This window comes from Ixodes scapularis, unplaced genomic scaffold (assembly GCF_016920785.2).
Source record: "Ixodes scapularis isolate PalLabHiFi unplaced genomic scaffold, ASM1692078v2 PGA_scaffold3__209_contigs__length_174095766, whole genome shotgun sequence".
Classification (NCBI taxonomy): domain Eukaryota; kingdom Metazoa; phylum Arthropoda; class Arachnida; order Ixodida; family Ixodidae; genus Ixodes; species Ixodes scapularis.
The window spans coordinates 10,957,899-10,977,720 of record NW_024609868.1 but is presented as its reverse complement, the minus strand read 5'-3'; the positions used below and the strand labels follow the sequence as shown (position 1 = coordinate 10,977,720).

Below are 19,822 nucleotides of genomic sequence, written 5' to 3'. Positions count from 1 at the left end.
TTCCTCCCTCTATTACGCACATCCACGACGGCTGTGCGGAACAGTGGCTGTGAGAAAGAAAGTGAAGAATAGAATCGAGCAGGCGATGTGCGAGAAGGTAACCGAGACTGCCTCAAGCTTCATATCGGGAGAGGAGCTTTCGAGGTCTTTTCTGCAGTTACTCAAACTTTATCTTTCCCATTCTCTTTTTCAAACGAACACGTCAGACGGCGCTAACTTTTCATCTCGGGAGAAGCCCACTCTTCACAGACGGTTATAGTTGACAAGGAGGCTGAATTCGACCCAACTAGTCTACGGGCAGAATAAACACAAGTATATTTACCAACACGCTCGTTTTTAACGTCAGTCTCCGGACTTTGCTGTTTCCAAAAAGGATAAACCTTCGGTGCTATCGGATCTCCGCGGAGAGAGGTGTTCGCCGCGTCAACGACACATTCGTACCATTTCACTCCTTGTGACACATGGTGCGCTGCTCGCTTTACTGTCACGGGCCGTCCCATCTAACACAACGAGCGCGAAAAGTCGTGGTCATCTGCTGGCTCCGAAAGGGCGGGACGTTCATGCAGGTCAATGAGGGCCCCGAATCAATATGACGTCTACCGACTCCTACACGTAAAAAATTAACGACACCTGCTGGTCTGTTAAGAAGTGTTGCTTTCTCTTTTTGGAACTCCTCCGATGTAGCTTGCCGCCTATAATAAAATTTAAATAATCAATAAATATAACAGGGTGGAAATACTGTATTTCATTTTTATGTGGGAACGTTGAAAAAAAGAAAAAACTATTTCCAAGCTTGTGAAGACGCGCAATTCGCAAGTCCATTTCGAGCCGTAAAAACACGTTTTTGTACGATATTGATGCTTAAATGTCGAACATACAAACAAAATATACACTTTCTCGACTTAATTTTCGCGTAGAAAACTATCAAATCTACATTTTAACAAAAAACAAAAAAAAAATAAAAAAATGTTTTTTTTTAGAAAATCAATTTCAAAAATGGTACTTTTTGGTTTTCAGATAACATTAACGTAAACGTAACGAAAAGAATATTTTATACAGCCGAGTTATTTTATAATACATATAAAGAACGTGTTTTGGGCTCTCCGTGGACATAAAAATTATCGATGTAACCCAAGTAGATCGCCAGTAATTAATTGTCAAACTTCGTCAACAATTGACCGAGGGGGCGTTTTTGACATTTTTACAAAACAAAAGCAAAACGCCTAAAATTATTTTATGGTATTGGAGCCTTTTAAATGTGTCCACAGAGTGCTTGAAAAAATATAATATAATGTGGACTGAAAATCCAGGGCGGGAGATCAAGCGAAACATCCGACCCACGACGGGTGTGAAAAACGCTGCTTTTCGCCGCGGCCTCTTTAAAAATTCATAAGTCGAGAAGAAAAAATCCGACGAACTTGCGGTTTGTGGCGACTGCGTGTTTAGAAACGGCGCCATAACATATATTTTTTTCATTGAAATTAAAAATTCGACCCTTTTTGCCTGCACGATTTGAGATGAAACCACCCATATATATATATATATATATATATATATATATATATATATATATATATATATATATATATATATATATATATATATATATATATATATATATATATATATATATATATATTTCCACATTTTCATAATTGAATATATATATATATATATATATATATTCAATTATGAAAATGTGGAAACAGCAATATTAAACTCTGAATTCCGGTTAAATAAAAATCTAAAAAAAATAAACGCCGAGAAAACCCAAATTTTCAGCGAAAAATTAACTCCGAAAACACGGAATCCTAGTTACATTTACTTGCGCTAAACGCTTCAGTTCCATAACTATCTATTTTTGTTTACGTGAAGTGTCGGCTTTTTTTTTTTTTTTTTTTTTTTTTTTTTACTGATGTGCATTGAATTTATCTTTGTTTTGTGCAAACATTTTACAAAACTGCACAACCCCCCACCCTTTTTTTTCATGTAATGCCGAAGAGGCCTTTGAGGTGTCTTGAATGAATAAATAAATATGCATGGAATACATCTATCGTTTTGTTACATCTACACCGACGGTTCTACAATGCCCACATCATCAGTCATGGGGATGAAAGTATTTTTCTACGTGTACATTAGGAAAGGCAAACCTAGCCACGTCACTTTATCACAAAGCGACAGAGCTTGCAGCAGTTCGTGCAGCTGTTGCAGACGTGGCCTGAAAGCCCTCGGTGCTGGATAATATTCGTCGACTGTCACCCGGCACCTTCTGCTTTTCCTTCGATAAAAAATGGTTGACTATATACTTTACACCTAGCGCATTATATCTCACACTAAGTTCAGCCTGACCTGTCTGGGAGGTCATGCTATCTTACAATGGGCTCCTGGCCAGTAAGCTTACGGTTACTGTTCTTACTCCATTTTCAAGATAATCTTAGGATATATAGCGGCTCAAAAATTTAGGTGTCCCCGTGGTAAAATATCATTACTACACCATTGGCGCCTCAGCGTTGCGCATACTGATTAACATCACCCGCACAGTGCGAGTTAAAGGTCTCAAAGGCACTGAAGCACTCATCCAGAGAATCGACTATGCAAACGTCGTCCGCTTTAGAGAAATCATAAATCAATGTGGATTTAGCTTGCCTGGGTTAACAAAAGGGCGTGTTTAATTCAACGATTACCATTAACTCCTGAAATACGGAGTTAATGAAATAAGTGGTCGTGGCCATTAATATTGCCCGTAGCGAATACCAGGCCCAGGGTGTTGCTCGTACCGCCTTGAATACCCGCGTGGGTCATTTTAGCTGCACTAGGTTTTTGCAGAAAACGATGTCCGCCAATATGTCAATATGAGTGCAGTTACCTGCTGTTGACCCAGTCAATGTGCGGGAGGTCGAGCAGCCAGTAAGGTTAGGGCAGCGTTTTTTTTTTATTGATACCACGGATTTACTTAGTGTCGAAGAAATCAGAGGTCCGCGGTAGGTAGCCCTGATTGCGACACGACCAATCGATGAGAGTATCTTTATCCACACAGTCGCTCCGAGGAGCGTGATCAAAGTTTATGCTGTTTTTAATAACAATAGTCAACACTCCGCCGCGCGCTCCCCTATATATTTCCTTACCGTGGTATAGTTTGGCGCTGATACTTCGAAATCGCGAATTACCTCGTCAAGCCAGGGTTTGCGTTCACCTCGATTACCTGCATACCAACACTATACCTCACTCAGGTTCCTTTCGTCGAATAGAACTCAAAATCTACATATATGTCTTGGAGTAGCCTTCTCAAGAGAGTTTCTTCTGATAAGCCGCCACTTCGAAATGCCCACCTTGCAGCTCATTAGAAACCACAGAACAGCTCGTCGATGTATGTACTCTTGGCACCCCCGCGAGAGTCAGATACGTCAGATAGTCGTATCGAATGTCGATGATATATCTTTTGCAGTTGAGAATGTACTCGGCGCGGCACCGAGTATAGCGTCTGAGTATCTGTCCAGCGCCAAGGCAACAAGTACCTCGATTGACTTTTTGTGGGGCACGGGGCTAACACTCGAGATAACGGTAGTCTGATCACCTCATCATCGTTTATATTTCCTACCTCGTTTCATTTCATCTTACAATTATTTTTCTCCTTATCACCTTCCCCTCAGTGCAGAATAGCCGGCTAGTCATGCTAACAATTGGGGCTTTCAATAATCATCATCATCATCAACATAATCTCTCTCTCTCTTTTTCTTATATAAAGAGAATTTTGCTATCACTTAAGAACACTTTCGTACTTCTGCGTGCGTGCGTGCGTGCTTCCGCGTGTGTGTGTGTGTGTGTGTGTGTGTGTGTGTGTGTGCCCGTGGTGATTGATTGCACGTGTGTGTCTGTGTCTGTGTGTGCGTGTGCGTGTGCGTGTGCGTGTGTGTGTGTGTGTGTGTGTGTGTGTGTTACGTTTGCTGGTATTGCTTCTCGTTCGATTTATCTACATCACTTAGACTCAAGGCCCTTGAGCTGCCCGTCCGGTCCCCCTTTTCCAGTATGGCACGACGAAACGACAATACTGAAAGTGTTGCTTCTCGGCAGTAAGGGCTATCTCTCTCTGGCTCTCTCTCTCTTTCGTTCCCTTTCATACCGCAAGAGACCGGCCCTGAACGCGTGTTTGATCGAAGAGTTTCTAATAAATGCTTACAACTAGATGAGTCATATGAAATTTAGAAAGCAAATATAAAAAGTTCCCAGTTACCTATACTCCGTTTCAACATAACTTGTAAAAAAAAACTATTACGTTTTTTTTTTTTCGGTTAATTACAGCGACGGTGCGAAACACGCGGCAGCTCTCCGTAGGCGGCGTGCACTGACAAAATAATAGTAATAATAATAATAATCAACACACGACAGTTGCAGCACAGAGTAATTAAGGTGAGAAGCCCCATACCAGGAGGCCTGTGATGCCGTAGTTACGTAACAATGACACGAAATATAAAACCAACACCCCCCCCCCCCCCTTCGGGTACAACCTTGTCACACGTGTTCCGCTCCGAAGCTCTGATGGGCTCAATATGGCAGTGGCGTCACTGGGGTCAATGGCACCCGGGGCGGTAACCCTACGCGACACGACCCCCGCCCCCCCCCCCCCCCCCCCCCGACACCCCCCTGAGCGCTGCACCTAGGGCGGTCCGCCCCCTCCCCCCCCCTCCCCCACCCCCCTTGTGACACCACTGCTCAATGCGGCCGTATCTTTCGCCGTTTGCCAAGTTATGGGCCAACCGCGCCCCAAAACAATGTAAGGGAAGAAGAATGCTCAGACAAAAATAACGCAATAATAAGCAAAACGTGTAATTTATCAACGAAGTCAACAACAAAATAAAAAGGTGGCTGATACAAACAAGCGCTTAGGCTTTTTTATAATAAATTGAATAATTTTGTTTTTCTTTGGTAAAAAACAGAGGAGAGGATGAGCTCTGACTGAATTCCCCGAAATTGTTCCAAAGTATTTGCTATAATTCAGCTACTTCAGTCAAAGTATTTGCTGTTCTGCTGAAGTGTGCCGCGGAACGCGCTTCGAATTCGATACGTTCGCTGGTGAAGTGGCTTGTCGACCGGAGACCGAGGATGTCCTTTTACAGTAATGGCTCCTCCCGAAAAACTCGCCTGCTGGACAACCGCCTGGAATTCACCACTCTCTCGAGTGTCCGGTGTAGAAACCTTGGGATGTGGCGCCATCTATCCTACGCTTAAACAACTTTTGAACGGAAAAGTACTCGCTACACGAGCCACGGGGAGCACCCGTTGACGGCACGGCGGATAGGTGAAAAGGTCACTACGCAGTGGAAAATAGTGCTCCTCGGTGAAACCAATTTCAATATTTGTAAGAATATTTATGGCTTTTATAAGATCGCTAAAATAAGTTTTCGTCACGTTCTGATATTCTCAGCATAAATCGTCTTTGAAATCGTTGTTATAATAGTTTTTGACCTCTCGTTAGCAGCCCGTATATAATGGCCCACGTGCGAATAGCCATCAGCCGCTTTTTCTGCCCGAAAGCCGGCATTTTGCGAGTGCCCATTCTGCCTCTGAGCTGCAGCTTCGCGACAGCCGCCGACAAGATGTCCAACCCCCGTGTGTTTTTCGACGTGACTGCTGATGGGGCTCCCCTCGGCAGGATTGTGATGGAGGTGAGTTATTTTTAAGCGAGCTAAAGATACCGCAGGTGGTTTTTGATGCGGGCCGGCGAGGGCACGGGATTCAAAATGTGGCGTGGCCCGTTGCAGTAGTTCAAGTTCTGACGCAAACCGCCGAATATTTTTTTTTTTTTTTCTATGCGTGTGCTTCTGGCGCCTACTTCATTTTGCATGCTTCTTGGCGTTGATATTGTGTCCGAGAAAGTTTGGGGCTCGGCGTTTATTTGATAAATTCGCATGCGTGAGCGGTGTTCGGGGGGATGTGTGTTTAGGCCTACATTTTTCTTTATTATTTTTTTTTTTATTATAGGTTAGCGTTGCTTCTCAACAAAGCGTTATAAAACGGTTCGCATTGCGTCCCCCATAACCAGTATTTTGAACCGTGGGTGTAGTTATTAACGACGTTTTCAACACGCGAGTGGCTGCATTTGCCAGCGAGGAAGTGGGTGAGGTGCCGGAAACCTTCCTTTTGGAATGATTTTGTTTTTTTCTGCGAGTGCGCCTTTTTAAGCCTAGCGAGGCTAGCCACGCTGAAAGCTCGCGCACGCTTTGCGCACTGACCACATTGCTGCCTCGGTACCTAATTTCTCCAATCTGTCCGTTGCAGCTTCGCCCCGACGTCGTCCCGAAAACTGCCGGTAAGTTAGGCCTAGGAGCTCGTCCGATGCCTATTAATGGCATTTTGCGCGTACGGGGGGAACTTGTTTGTGACGCCCGCGACCTCGTTGGCTTCGCGCGCCGGCGTGTCTCTCCTTCCTGCTTGCAGAAAACTTCCGCGCCCTGTGCACCGGCGAGAAGGGCTTCGGTTACAAGGGCAGCATTTTCCACCGAGTCATCCCTAACTTCATGTGCCAGGGAGGAGACTTCACCCGGCACAACGGCACGGGCGGCAAGTCCATCTACGGCGAGAAGTTTGAAGATGAAAACTTCATCCTGAAGCACACCGGACCAGGTATGTTTGAAGAGTGGCTCATTTCCTTCCCACTTTTGTTAACCGTCTTGGTTCATCAAAAACAAAGTTGCCCTGTTCATTTAAAAAAAGTTATTGGTGTTTTTTTTGTGTTTTTTTTTTTTTTGCGAAGCAGCTTTTTTTTGGGGGGAAAGGTCCCACCTTCCTATGCCAAGCTAATATGGGCCTACTTGTTTCTTCGAAAAGTAATTCATGTTACCTTATCAATTGCATGTAGTAGCTCTTAACTGATTTTTGGCGGAATTTCTAAAGCGTCTCGGCAACTTCAATGTAATGGTTGGTGTTTGCCTGGCTGTCTGTCCTTATCAGCTGGCTATAAGTGGAAAACTTTCCTAGGCTACAGAGGGCGGACTGGGCACCTGCCTTGCTATTCTTATCGAGAATGGATAAGAGGCCAGACCTGGAATACAGAGGAGAAATCTTTACTCTTGTTATCTCTACCAACAGGGATCCTTTCCATGGCTAATGCTGGCCCCAACACCAATGGATCCCAGTTCTTTATCACGACTGTGAAGACTGCCTGGTAAGGGCTTTGCTTAGTTGTTTCACCAACTGTGAACAGTTGAGTTGATATTCAAAGGTTGCTTGAAAGACAGTTCTGGTCTAGGTGTTTTCATAAAAAATTAAAACTTTATAGGTTATACGTAGCTCGGCAGTTGGCAGAAAAACTTGTTCAAAGAGGAAGAGGGAGAGAGGGGGGGGTTATGTAGTGGCCAAACCCAACTTTACTCATAACTGGATTGCTCATGTTTCTTCATTTGTGCGTCCCCATTCGTGAAACCAGCACCTTGAGGTTTGCTCCAATGATGTTGCAGCCGTAAGCAGCTTGGCTGGCATTTGTCTGTCAGTGTTTCAAACTGTTTCCTTCTTACCGCCTACATCGTTGAGCAAAGTGCAGTCAGCACGGAATGAAGCCAGAACGCGTGGCCATCGACACAGGCTGCTCCACCTGGAGGGCCCCTGAGATCATTATAACTTACAGTGCAACTGCAACAAGGACAGACAGGAGAAAACACAGGGCAAGCGCCTGTCCTGTGTTTTCATCTCTGTCTGTCCTTTTCCTTGTCGTGCTGTAGTTATAATGAACTCTTACCAACCCTCCCAATTGTCCATTCTGCTAGGCCCCCGAGATGAAAATGCGCCGGGGTGGGGGTCCTACCAAGATATGCCTGACCCTCGCGCAGCGCATCTGGGACTTCCGCGTTTCGCCTGTAGCGCGCTGTAAACGCAGTCACTCGGCTTGCTTGTGTTGCCGCACTTTTGCCCGGTCGACACTTGCCTCTCTCAGCATCGATCTTCTCGTGCTGCACGTAAGCCGCAGGTGTCGACCGGGCGATAGTGCGGCGACACAAAAGCACGGCGAGTGACGGCGTTTACAGTGCGCCACAGGCGAAACGTGGAAGTCCCAGATGCGTCGCGCGAGAGTCGAGCACATCTTAGTAGATGTGCCCTCACACCCTGGCGCATTTTTATTAGTTCTCGGGGGCCCTCCAGGTGGTGCAGCCTGTGTCTATGGCCACGCATAACAACGTTCGGGTTTCATTCTGTGCTGACTGTACCTCAAAGCAATTCATTGATCCAAATATTGAAAAGTTTGGCCAGCAAGCTGCGGTGGCACAAAGCTGCCAAAACGCACACTGTCATTTATTCTACATCTCTTTCCTTCTAATCGTGCAGGGATGGGGGGAAGGGCAGGCTTACCAGAGAGCCGTTAGCCACAGGTGGTCTTGCAAAGAGCCGCAGTTAGCCACCCTTGCTCTGACTTCTTCAGATAATGAACTCCGAAAAATGCGTGAAGTGCCACTAATTCGTGAAAAATGCGTGAAGGCCATGAATTCAACTGGCTTTCAGCCAATCACATGTTCCACGTATGTGGATATGCAACTGCTAGCCTGCCTCCTCACTCAAGTTGCCCATATGTGCTCCCATTATGCAACAGTGGGGATGTCATGTTTGGTGTGAGGTCATCCTTGTCTGATTTCTTAAGAGTAAGCAGGCAAAGCTTTCCTCAATGCTATAGACCCTTTCAGGCAACATTTCATGGGCGCCGCCATCTTGACGTCACGTGACCCTGCCGCCATAGCCGCCCTTCAGTTTCTTGCCGTTCCTCCGCGTTGTGTGCTGCTCCGGCCGCTACCGGAGCTTTGTTTTCGCGTTCTTTTACGTTCCGCGTTGAAATCGCGCGTTTTCTTTAGGTCTTTTTGATATTTCGTACTTTCATTTAATCATTTGATATCTATATTTCAACATAGGTCTTGTATTTTCTTATTTATGAAATGGAATGGAACAGCGAATGGATCGACGATACAAGATTATGGCTTCAGAGACCATGTAAGTTCATCCCATTCTAACGTTTTTCTCGCTAATGAAGGGCAGTCAACGCCATTTCGACATATGCAAATTTCAACTGACTATCCAGTCGTGCTTCTCGCTGCATGTGCGCGCTCGTTTCCGTAAAGCCGACCCGCATGTAAGCGATTTAGCGTGCGACGATACGAGCGACGGCGACAACGACGAGAGCTAGCGACGAAGATTTCTCACTGCCGCCTGTTGCATCGCTCGGTTTTTCGGGTTTCTAGAAAACTTCGCTCACCGTCTTGGTCGCCTGCTCCCGTCGCTTCCATGCGGTTTGCCTCGTCGCGCGACTGCCCAAGCGACAGCGAAGCGGGTCACCGTCGCTTGTCTTGTTGCTCGACGAATCGCTTGCATGCGGTTTATACTTAATATCGAGGCGCCAATGGTTCAATGGTGTGTGCATGGAAATTAATTGAGTATGAACCGCATGTAAGCGATTTGGCGAGCGATCAGATAAGCGACGGCGACCCGCTTCGCTGTCGCTCAGTCAGTCGCGCAACAAGGCAAACTGCATGGAAGCGACGGAGCAAGCGACCAAGACGGTGAGCGACGTTTTCTAGAAATCCCAAAACCGAGCGATGCGACGGGCGACGGTGAGAATCCTCCGTCGCTCGTCTCGTCGCGCGGAAACTAGCGCGCACATGCAGCGAGAAGCACGACTGTCATAGCCTTACTGCGTCAATTGCAATTTACATATGTCGCAATAGTGTTGACTGCCCTTTATGAGCGACAAAAACGCAAGAATGGGATGAACTTACATGGTCATTGAAGCCTCATAATCTTGTATCGTCGACCCATTCGCTGTCCGATTCTATTTCATAAATAAGAAAATACAAGAGCTATGTCGAAATATAAATATCAAATGATTAAATGAAAGTTCTAAATATCGAAAAGGCCTAAAGCAAATACAAGATTTTAATGCGCAACGTAAAAGAACACGAAAAATAAGCTCCGGTAGTGGCCTGTGCAGCACACAACGCGGAGCAACGGCGAGAAACTGAAGGTCGGCTATGGCGGCCCGGAAAGCGCGCGAAGGGCGCGCCGACTGGTGGCAGCTCGAGTAACTGACTCGCTGAAAGCGTCTATAGGTGCTTGGGAAGGTGCACTTTTTCGCAAACAATTATGGTGCCTAATCCAAACATAAAAATTGTCGTACACAGCACACTTTGACACATGCCTGCTGTATTCGCTCACAAACTCTTGTCTCGCACATGAATATTAATATACTCTTATTCATAAAATCCATTGTGTCTAATCGCAGTGAACAATCTAGAAAAATGGAAATCCTTGTGTATTCCGCACCAGGTGAAATTACAGCCTTTAAGCATGCATATTCCAGAAAATTTGGTACTGAAAGGGAAACTAAGTAAACAGATGCACCAGTAGTGAAAGGAAGAAGGCAATGTGTGCGGGTCATTGAGCGCTCGAAAAAAAGGCTGGAGATAAGAGCTGTTTTGCTGACTGTCTTCAGATACTCTTAGGTTACTAACCACTGTATCTGAAGCCCCTTCGTGCGGGGAAGTGACGACATCCTTTGAAGGGTGCTGCCTTTTATCTGGAACTATCCAAGCGTCGCTACCGTATACATGTAAGGTCTGAAGAGCAAAAGATGAAGTAGTGTGCACGAAAGGGGAAGGAGGAATGTCTATGCTACCTGCAACACGGCGGTTGCTACGAGCTTATGGCGTGAGTCAAGCAACGCCAAAGTGCAGTGTCGGAAGCTTTGTTTCCTCTTTAGTGTTCTTTGAGGCCAATCTAATTAAATGTGAAAAGTGTACCAGGACGATTTGCTTCAGTCTGTGTGCTTCCTGTTAGCTGCCTGCACTCAGACTTGATTTCAAATAAGGTATGAAGTGGCACCTGTTGTCTTGGGACGAACAAAATGGAGTACGAGAGAAAAGTAATCAAGTATGCACTCCAAAAAGGAGCTTTTATGCTCCATGTAAGTTCATTAGTACTTCATGCATGAAGTGCCAAGAGTTGTTTGATTGGACGCACAGGAGCACCACAGCAGCCTGGCAATCTACTTATCGGCATCTCTTGGCATGATGATTGTAGACTACTACTGAAGTCGTTGGTTATTGGATGGCTCATTGAGAAAACATAATGTGCCTTCTGATCGAGCCATGCAATCATTTATGATTTCATCGGTCAGCTTTGCACCTTCTTGCCAAGGGGTGAAAATGAGCATAGATCGGCCGGCTGGCAGGTGGCTGCGGTGTTCCCAATCCAGTCAAGAGTTCGGCCTTGGCACAACTGTGTCAAGGTGTTTCTCAAATGTTGCCACTATCTTTGTCTTGGTGCTCCGTGCCATCGTAGACGGGGAAGCTGGTTGATGTATTGTCGCTTGAAGTGCGCGTGCCACAGTGAAAGGGAACCTGGGACTCTAGGCTGAACACGAGACAGACTGGGACATTGATTCCGCCGACGCTCCTTAGATCGGTGGGTGGCCCCGGTCCCACCACCCAGCTCGGGGTCCAGTAAGGGTCTGAATGGAGAACTGACTACATTCATCATGCTCCGGTATTAGACCTGGAGGCCATAAGCTGCTCAAGATCGTGAAATTACAACTACTCCCAAATTGGTGCTCCATTCCAAATGACCCTTTTGAGACTTCTTTCGTGCATTTCTTTTAATTTTTGATGCAGTTTCAAGTTACTGCATGATATCCCGCGTGCCTCACGTGCTGATTACTGTGTGCAGGCTCGACGGCAAGCACGTGGTCTTTGGTGCCGTAGTGGAAGGCCAGGACGTCTACAAGCAGATGGAGTCTTTCGGCAGCCAGAACGGCAAGACCTCCAAAAAGCTGGCCATCGCAGATTGCGGTCAGCTGCAATAGGGGTCATCTTGGAAACAATGGGGGCAAAGATTTCCAACACTTCGAGCCACTTGTGCAACACCGAAGGCTGTATTCCACCCTCTTCTTTCATAGGCATTCTGAATTGTTTTGGAGAAATTTAGTCTTATTATTGGCTTCAGCTAACTAAATGTTTCTCTTCTGTGTGTTGTACACACTCCCAAAGCCGTATGAAATAAAGTTCATTTTCACTGAACTGCTTTGAGCTTCTATTTGAGTTCCCCTCAAAAAACTTTGAGGGGAACTCACGGGATTTTGAGCGCATTGGATTCTAGTCTTAGAGTAACCCAAGATTAAACTTTTGTGCAGATAGTGGCTCCAATATCTGCATCTGACCTTTTATGAGTAACATGCACATGCTTGTGCAAATTTCCCTTTGCCTTCCACAGCCTTGTATAGAAACATTGATGGGAGTGGCTTAGAGATGCATGTGCTCCTGGAAGCAGAATGTCTAAACTGGAAGTTGGGAAAGTTGAAATGGTCAGAGGGTAGACAACTCTATCGAGGGGGGGGGGGACCAAATTTTGCACTACCTTTTTCAGCGCAGCAAGGTGAGCCAAGTGTTCTAAGAAACTGCAGGCATTGATATAGTTTCCTCATTGAAGTAAGATGCACAGTTTTAACTGTTGGCCAGTTTCAATGCAGAAACCCTTGGGTATGCAAGGCTATGTCCATGAGGCTTGAGCCACAGCCCAGAATGTACTGGTTGCTGCAACCCCTAGCTCCTGGAACAGCTCGACCGACCAAGCACTTTGAGGTTTCTACGCAGCATTTTAGATTTTTGTTCCACTGCATCTCTTCTCTGAAGGCTAGTTTACACATTCGGTGTTCTCAGTGGCCTTGCGCGTCGCAGCCATTTGCCTTGCGACAAGACAACACACTGATGCCATGTTATCAAGGTAGCTGTGGGACACTTCTATGTTCAAACCAGCCTTTAGATGCCATCCAGTAGACTATCTAAAGTGAGTGTTCCTAGGTAGCATATTGCACCACCTTCTAGAAGTTCCACAATTTATTCGAGCCTGGGTAGTAATTGGTGGCCATCGTATTGAATCCTAGAGCAGGTCCTCCGAGCAAGCTCCCACTCTGTTTACCGTTACGAATATTCTGTCAAGGTGGAAGCTCTTGCCATGGGCAATATATGTAAAACTGTTACACTCTTATTTCGGTCGTATACGTGCATATGCAACGCAGGAGCCAACCATGCAGTTGCATTGCTGTCAGTGCCATTTACGGACAAACTGCCGCACTAGCCACGCTCATGGTGTGTCTTCTGCCTTTGGCAAGATCGTGGCATGGTAGCTTCACTGAGAAGAGTGCCGTCTCCACTCTGGTAAGCTTTTATAGTCCTCCTTGGTTTGTCCTGATATGTGCACCAACTACGCTTGGCAGAGAAGAATTATTTTTTGGGGGGTAGGGGTTTTAGCTTCATTTTCGCATCTTGATTGTCAATGTACAGTCGGCACGGAATGAAACGCGAACATGGAGCACATGGTTTTCGACCTACGCTGAGTCACCTAGAGATGCAACACCCAAGGTTTGGATGCACTGAGCTAGAATCTAACACATCGAAAGAGGAGCCATCTTCTTGCAGCTCCCATCTGGTTCAGGTGGAGCAGCATCTAGCGAAAACCATACACCCACTGTTCGCGTTTCATTCCGTGCCGACTGTACTGTACAATTCACACGTACAGGCATGGCCATCCCCAACCGCCAGCTGGCTTGAACAATTTGCTAGTCCTTCAGTATTTGTCTTCCTTTCCTCAAAAGAAAATAAAAAATTGGGGGGGGGTGTTTTGACCCTTTAAGCATATCCCCCCCCTGCCCACATCAATGGAGGGGTATCTCAACTTTGACGAGTCTATAGATCTCCTTGCAGCTGCGTCTACTGCGCTCACCAAACTTGTACAAAACGCAATGCGCGTGTGATCTCCGAGGAGCCCTATGCTGGTCGGTAGCCTAAGAACTGCCTTGCGACGTAGCGCCCAGTGGAACGGACCGAGCAGGGGGAGCCGAAATCTCTGCTGAACCAAGGACAATGCAGCAATTTTGCTTGCCGGACAATTGCGCTTTTTGCCACCCCCTGAACGTCCATAATATGGCCACAATTTCGGTCTCGAACGAGTGGCTTTACCTGCTTGGGCCATTCCACCGATTGCTTTGTCGTGAAGCAGTTCTTCGGCTGCCACGTTACTGCAACATTACTACCCAAGCGCCCGTCTCGGTAAGGTACCCCGGCGTCTCAGACCTATGGACCACGTAAGAGAACTGGGGATCGGCAACCCATCTGTTCTCAATGTTGCTTACCGAATCGCATCTCGCTACTGCTGCCGTTGCCTGAATGTCGACGAGGATCACCTTTTCTTCAGTCTCGCCCACGTTACTTTGCCGGTGACGACGGCCATTTCTTTGACCCCCAGCTCCCTTTTCGTGACGTGATGACCGCAGTGACTGATCGTTGTCTCCTTACCGTCGACAACACCCATGCTCTGCGTCGCCCCTTATGCCACCTTTCTGTCAAACTGAAGCCTGTGCCTGACCTGCGTTGCCACGAGAAGTTGGGCTGCAGTATTAAACTGCCAATTTATGGTACGTTTACACCTGAGAAGAAATCTGCTGCCGCGGGAGCGGATTTTCTCCCGGCGGCGGCGGCAGCGAGCGGGTTGTGTTTACATGTATTTCCTTCGAGCGGCGGTGGCGGCTGTGCCGGCTGCAGCAACTGTTCTCGTAACATCCCGTCTGATGAGAAGGCGCGAGAGTTCCCACCTCGGCTGTCTCTCTCGGGCGTTGCTGCCCCCAGTCTCGCTGTTTAGGCGTGATCTTCATGTTGACGGTGCATCCCAAGCGGAAAAAACGGCACCAAGCTGATTGATGATTACGTAGACGAAGAAGGGGAAATTGCAATGATTCTTCTCTCGTCTTCCCTGCCTGCGATGGAGGAAGAGGAGCAGTGAGCGCCAAAGAAGCAGCGTCGCTGTCAGCAGTGGTGGGTTCACCCGTGCTTACGAGGCGGCGAAAGGACTGGACAAGCAAGCTGCCTCCGTCCTCGTCTTCGCTCGTAGGCCAGCGACGCTGGATGGCTTCGATGATGTTGCAAAAACAAACAGGAAGAATGCGTACCCGTGACGTAGGCAGCGTCGCACTGCGCAAGTATGTCACTTCCGGTCAGCGAAACTCGTCATTCGGCGGCAGAAATAGGTCCTGGACCTATACGGCTCGCCGCCGCAGTGGCAAAAGCTGGGCGGATTCGCTAGCGAATCCGCAAGTGTAAACATACCATCACTCCTCCTAGAGATTTGCAATGATGCTTTGAAAGTGATGGACATACAGACACAAATGCCGCCAAATCATATACCGTAGTCCCTCGTTATAACTAGATTGTTTTAATCGAAGTTCAATGCAGTCCCAACCAAAACGCATGCGTTTTGAACTGGATTGTTCGAAGTGTATCGGCAGCCAACCACACGTATTACAAAGGCCGAGGTGCCGAAAGCATGCAAGTCTACACGGAGGTGCACAAGAGACCCATGCATTCCTCCCCACCCCCCAACCCCTCTCCACCGAGGCCAATGGGTGATGGGAAATAGAGCACCGCTTCCGATACCAATGTGCCGACGTACGTAGTGTCCATGTTCCGACACTACTCGCGGCACGTGTCGCCCGGCTCCTGTCAGAATTGGGTAAAGAAAGTGAAGGAGCCTGGAGGAGATCACCCCTTTGGGAATTCCCAATCCATGTGCCTATGCCATACATACAGGTGTGTTTACCAAAAATAGCTTCAATCTGTGAGGCTGAGAAAAATGGCCGGCTTAAGTCCAAAATCGCTAAGGAATTGAATATTCCAGCATCAACAGTTCAACACTGTCTACCATTTTGCAGAACGTCAGACATACTGGACTGGTTCGAGAAGAGTTTCTCTTGCAAGAGAAAGCCGGCATCAATTGTTCTACACTGTCGACCATTTTGCAGAACGTGCAAGACGTACTGGACTAGTTCGTGATGAGTTTCTCATGCAAGAGAAAACATACCCACTATTTGCAGATTAGAGATAGCTAACTGCCTTGCACACGTCGAATTTTCTCGTGTGCGCATGCTTGCGGAACCAGCGCGTGGCTCCTGGAGCTGCAACAATCTCTACAATGGTGTGTGCAAACACTTTAATGAAGCCACTAAGGATAACTTCGATTCATTTGCGCTTGTTGATATTCCCGTTGTTGCTCCTGCCATCGATGCTGCGATCGTAAACCTTTTGTGCAACTAAGGTAAAGATGAAGAGACTTTTGAAAGGAACCTCGCAAAATACCGACAACAAACAAAGCAAATTGTTATGTATGTTTGTACAGCCAGAAGTTAGTCTGCCTCAGTGGGCGTCTGGCGTCTCAGCTGTAGATGAGCGATATGGCCAGTGCGGTACAACCGCTAAACCGGGGTCGTTAACGTGCACCACGCAGTAGGGATACGTGACCGCACGCCGGTACGATGCTCATCCAAATTGAAACGGGCAGGGCTGGGGACTACTGCAGAGGCGCGAAACATCTACGAATGCTTCGGAACAAAGAGGAGTGCAGCGGCGGTGACAATGCTCCTGGAATGCCTAAAGCAACTCGAGGAGGACCGATTCCTGAAAACAAGTATTGGCAAACTGCACTCCTGTTTTTTTTTTATTTCATTTTTTGGTGAAGTAGTTGCGAGTTGTTCGTCACCATGCTTATTCAATGAATTATATGTAGTCTTCTGCAGTGTTCCTGTCCACTTCCAAGGCTACTGTTGCTGTTTTTTGGGCTCTCGCTTTTATCAAATTGCCACTTCTTTCTTCCCTCTTCACTGTTCCTTTCTTTTTGTGCGCAATTCTAACTATGTTCACTTCTATCAAATTTTTTTGCCATACCGTTGACTTTGTTCTAACGAGAAAATATTGTAATTTGACAGTGTTTACAAAAATTGGACACCAGCAGCTGGATGGTATTTATGTATCAGAAATAGAGAGTTGATTTGTCCCCTAGGCTGCTCGATCCTCTTGCTGACCTTCGGTGTCAACCACTATGTTGTCGTCTTTACAGTTCTCTCTGAATCAGTAGCTGATGTGATACTGATGTGGGACTTCCTGTTGTCTACTAACGCTGTCGTAGATTGCGGAAAATGTTGGTTGCATTTGATTAGTTCTGATATGAACAAATCACTGGATTTGATAGCTGTTGTTTTTCATCGCACTACAGCCGATATAATAATCCTTTTTAACTGCAGTCAGAGTAATACTCAAGCCCAATTTCCACTTCTGAGGAGTTTACGGTCTTGTTCAACCTTCACACCTAAGGGCTTGCTGATGCCGTATCGCAGTCAGTGGCGTAGCCAAGGAAGGTCCTCACAAATCAAAAAAAGAAATCTTTATTAAATTTTATAGTTTCTCTTTTTCCCCTTTTCAATCTTAGTTTTTTTTTTGTGCTTTACTGTTTTGTCAAGGAATTCAAAACATTCTTTTTGACAACCCACTATGGCGAGGGGCTGGGCCAGCAGCACCGTTTCCACGGTGCTGTTGGCCATGCCCAGGGGTGAAGGGGTGCCTTGCATGGGTCGTTACGTTGTTCCTGTCATGCTTGGCAGCTTCGTACCTTTCTTTCGAGGTCTGTGTCAATTGATGGCCACCAAACATAGCTGCGAGCCAGCTGTTTACTTCATACAATGCCGGATGACCCTGGTGCAGTTCATCGAGCACGAGCTCTTGCAGCTGGGACGGAACGACAACCCTCATGCCGTACATTAGGCACCATGCACACTCGCCTGCATGCGCCTATCAAAAGACGATCTCAGTTGTTGTTCTTGCATGTGCATTGGCCAACGCATGCTCGTGAGACCCAGTACTTGACAAAGCAACGGGCCGTGCGACGTAGCACGTGCAATATCTTCAGAGGATACCGGCATTGACTCTAGGCGCAATGGATAGAAAGACTCTTCTCCTTCAGAACTGTTCTCCTTCTCACATTCAAGAGGAAACCTTGAGAAAGAACAGCCTTCCGAGTTGTCACTGGATCTCTTGTACACCAATGAGTACTTGTATGCTGACAAAGTCACAGCCCAGCGCTGTAAACATGCTGCGGCAATAGGCGGAATGCCTGTCTTTGGTCCCAAATAGTCTGCAGCAGCTTGTGATCCCTGACGAGCATGACAAATCGTCCGTAGATGCAAAAAAGGTTGCTAATGCTTCTTTTTCCGATTGACTCTACTTCTTGGCTTCAGTCAATGTTCGCAATGCGTACGCCACAGGACGAGTGCTTCCATCTTCTCATATATGTGAAAGGACAGCACCTGTGCCATACTGGGATGCGTCGCATGCAACTTGTAATGGCTTACTTAGGTCATAGTGGGCCAAAATCGAGAGTGTCCTTAATGCTGTCTCGATTTCCTCGAACACCGCCTGGCACGCTTTGTCCCAATACCAGGGCTGGTCTTGACGCAGCAGTCTGTAAAGCGGGCTAGCCAGGGTAGACAGTAGTGGAACAAACTTCTCGTAGTAATTTACCATACCCAAGAATGACTGCTGCTGCTGTTTGCCTGTGGGTGCAGGAACCTTTAGCAGAGCTTCTATCTTCTCTAGCGTCGTACTGACACCTTCTGAACCTATGACATGACCCAAGTAATCCAGGTCTTCCTGAAAAAATGAACACTTTTCATTCTTTACGCAAACTCCGCTCTGACAACCGCTTTAGAACGGCTTCCAGATTGATATAATGCTCTTCCAGCGTTCTACAGGTGATAAGGACGTCATCCAAGTAGCAACTGACGCCTTTCAGATCTTTTAGCATTGTGTCCATAATCCTCTGAAATATGGCTGGAGCTGAGGAGATTCCGAACGGTAACCTGTTTGCGGCAAACAGTCCTTTGTGTGTTTTCAGAGTTGGGTACTTCCTCGACCTCTCAGCCAACACGACCTGGTGGTAGGCACGGTTTAGATCAATCTACGAGAACTCCTGACCTTCCGTGAAAGCTGAGAACAGGTGGTCGGCCCTTGGGAACAGATACTGGTCAGTGTCAAAACAAGAGTTCAGGGTGGTTTTCTAGTCACCGCACAACCTTATACCACTGCCCTTCTTCACTACTGGTACAACTGGCATCACGTAATCACTCGTCGTAACTGGTGACATGATGGCCATGTCCTGCATTTTCTTTAGTTCAGTCTCGACAGTAGGTTGTAAGGCAAACGGCACATTTCTTGCCTTGACGAATTTCGGTACGCTATCTTATTTAAGTGATAGCTCTGCCCTTTCCTTAGTAATAGTTCCCAGTTCGTTCTTGAACAGATCCTGGTACTTGTCAAGAAGTGCATCAAGCTTTGTGTCTTGCTGGGAAAACGCTGGAACTTCTGACATGGCCGCTCTGTTGAGCCCGAAAATCCGATGCCAGTTCAATCGGATGGCTTGCAGCCACTGTCGGCCCAGCAGGGGTGGGGTTTTTTCTTTGGTGATGTAGATGGGAAGCTCGGCCCTCCGCTGTCCATACTGCGCTTCGACGTGAGCCACACCGACAGGCTGGACCATCTCTCTTTTGAACATTCATAGTTTAAGTGTCATTGTCATGATCTTGGTTGAAGAATATAGCTGACGAAACTGCTGCAATGACATTACAGAAACAGTTGCCCCTGTGTCCAATCCCATTTCCAAGGCAACTTCCTGCACTTGTATCGTAATCTTAATCGGTTCCAGACCAGACGTAGCCATTTCCTTCATGCTAACTGGTGCTTGAACAAGAACCAATGCCTTCATCGTTTTACACAGCGTCCACTTCTGTTTCTTTTGTTTGTCAGCATGACACGCTCATTGAATATGACGCTTCTTGTTACACTTGAAACAGATATCCGCAATATGCGGACATATCCGGCTGGCATGTTTCACTGAGCTACAACGACGACAGTCTCATCCGCATCCGCGAAGGCCTTACCTTGTGTACTTCCGACACGCTAGGTTCCGACGCATGTGT

General features: G+C 46.8%; 1 protein-coding gene across 1 annotated transcript; it reads left to right on the top strand.

The window, feature by feature from the left end:
* The first annotated feature begins 5,260 nt into the window (after window positions 1-5,260).
* Window positions 5,261-12,047, top strand: LOC8034110 (peptidyl-prolyl cis-trans isomerase). The gene is made up of 5 exons (XM_002407873.5): window positions 5,261-5,663; window positions 6,277-6,307; window positions 6,436-6,621; window positions 7,087-7,162; window positions 11,698-12,047. Exons 1-5 carry the CDS (start codon window positions 5,487-5,489, stop codon window positions 11,831-11,833), a joined length of 606 nt encoding a protein of 201 aa, XP_002407917.1. The 5' UTR covers window positions 5,261-5,486; the 3' UTR covers window positions 11,834-12,047.
* The last annotated feature ends 7,775 nt before the right edge of the window (window positions 12,048-19,822 follow it).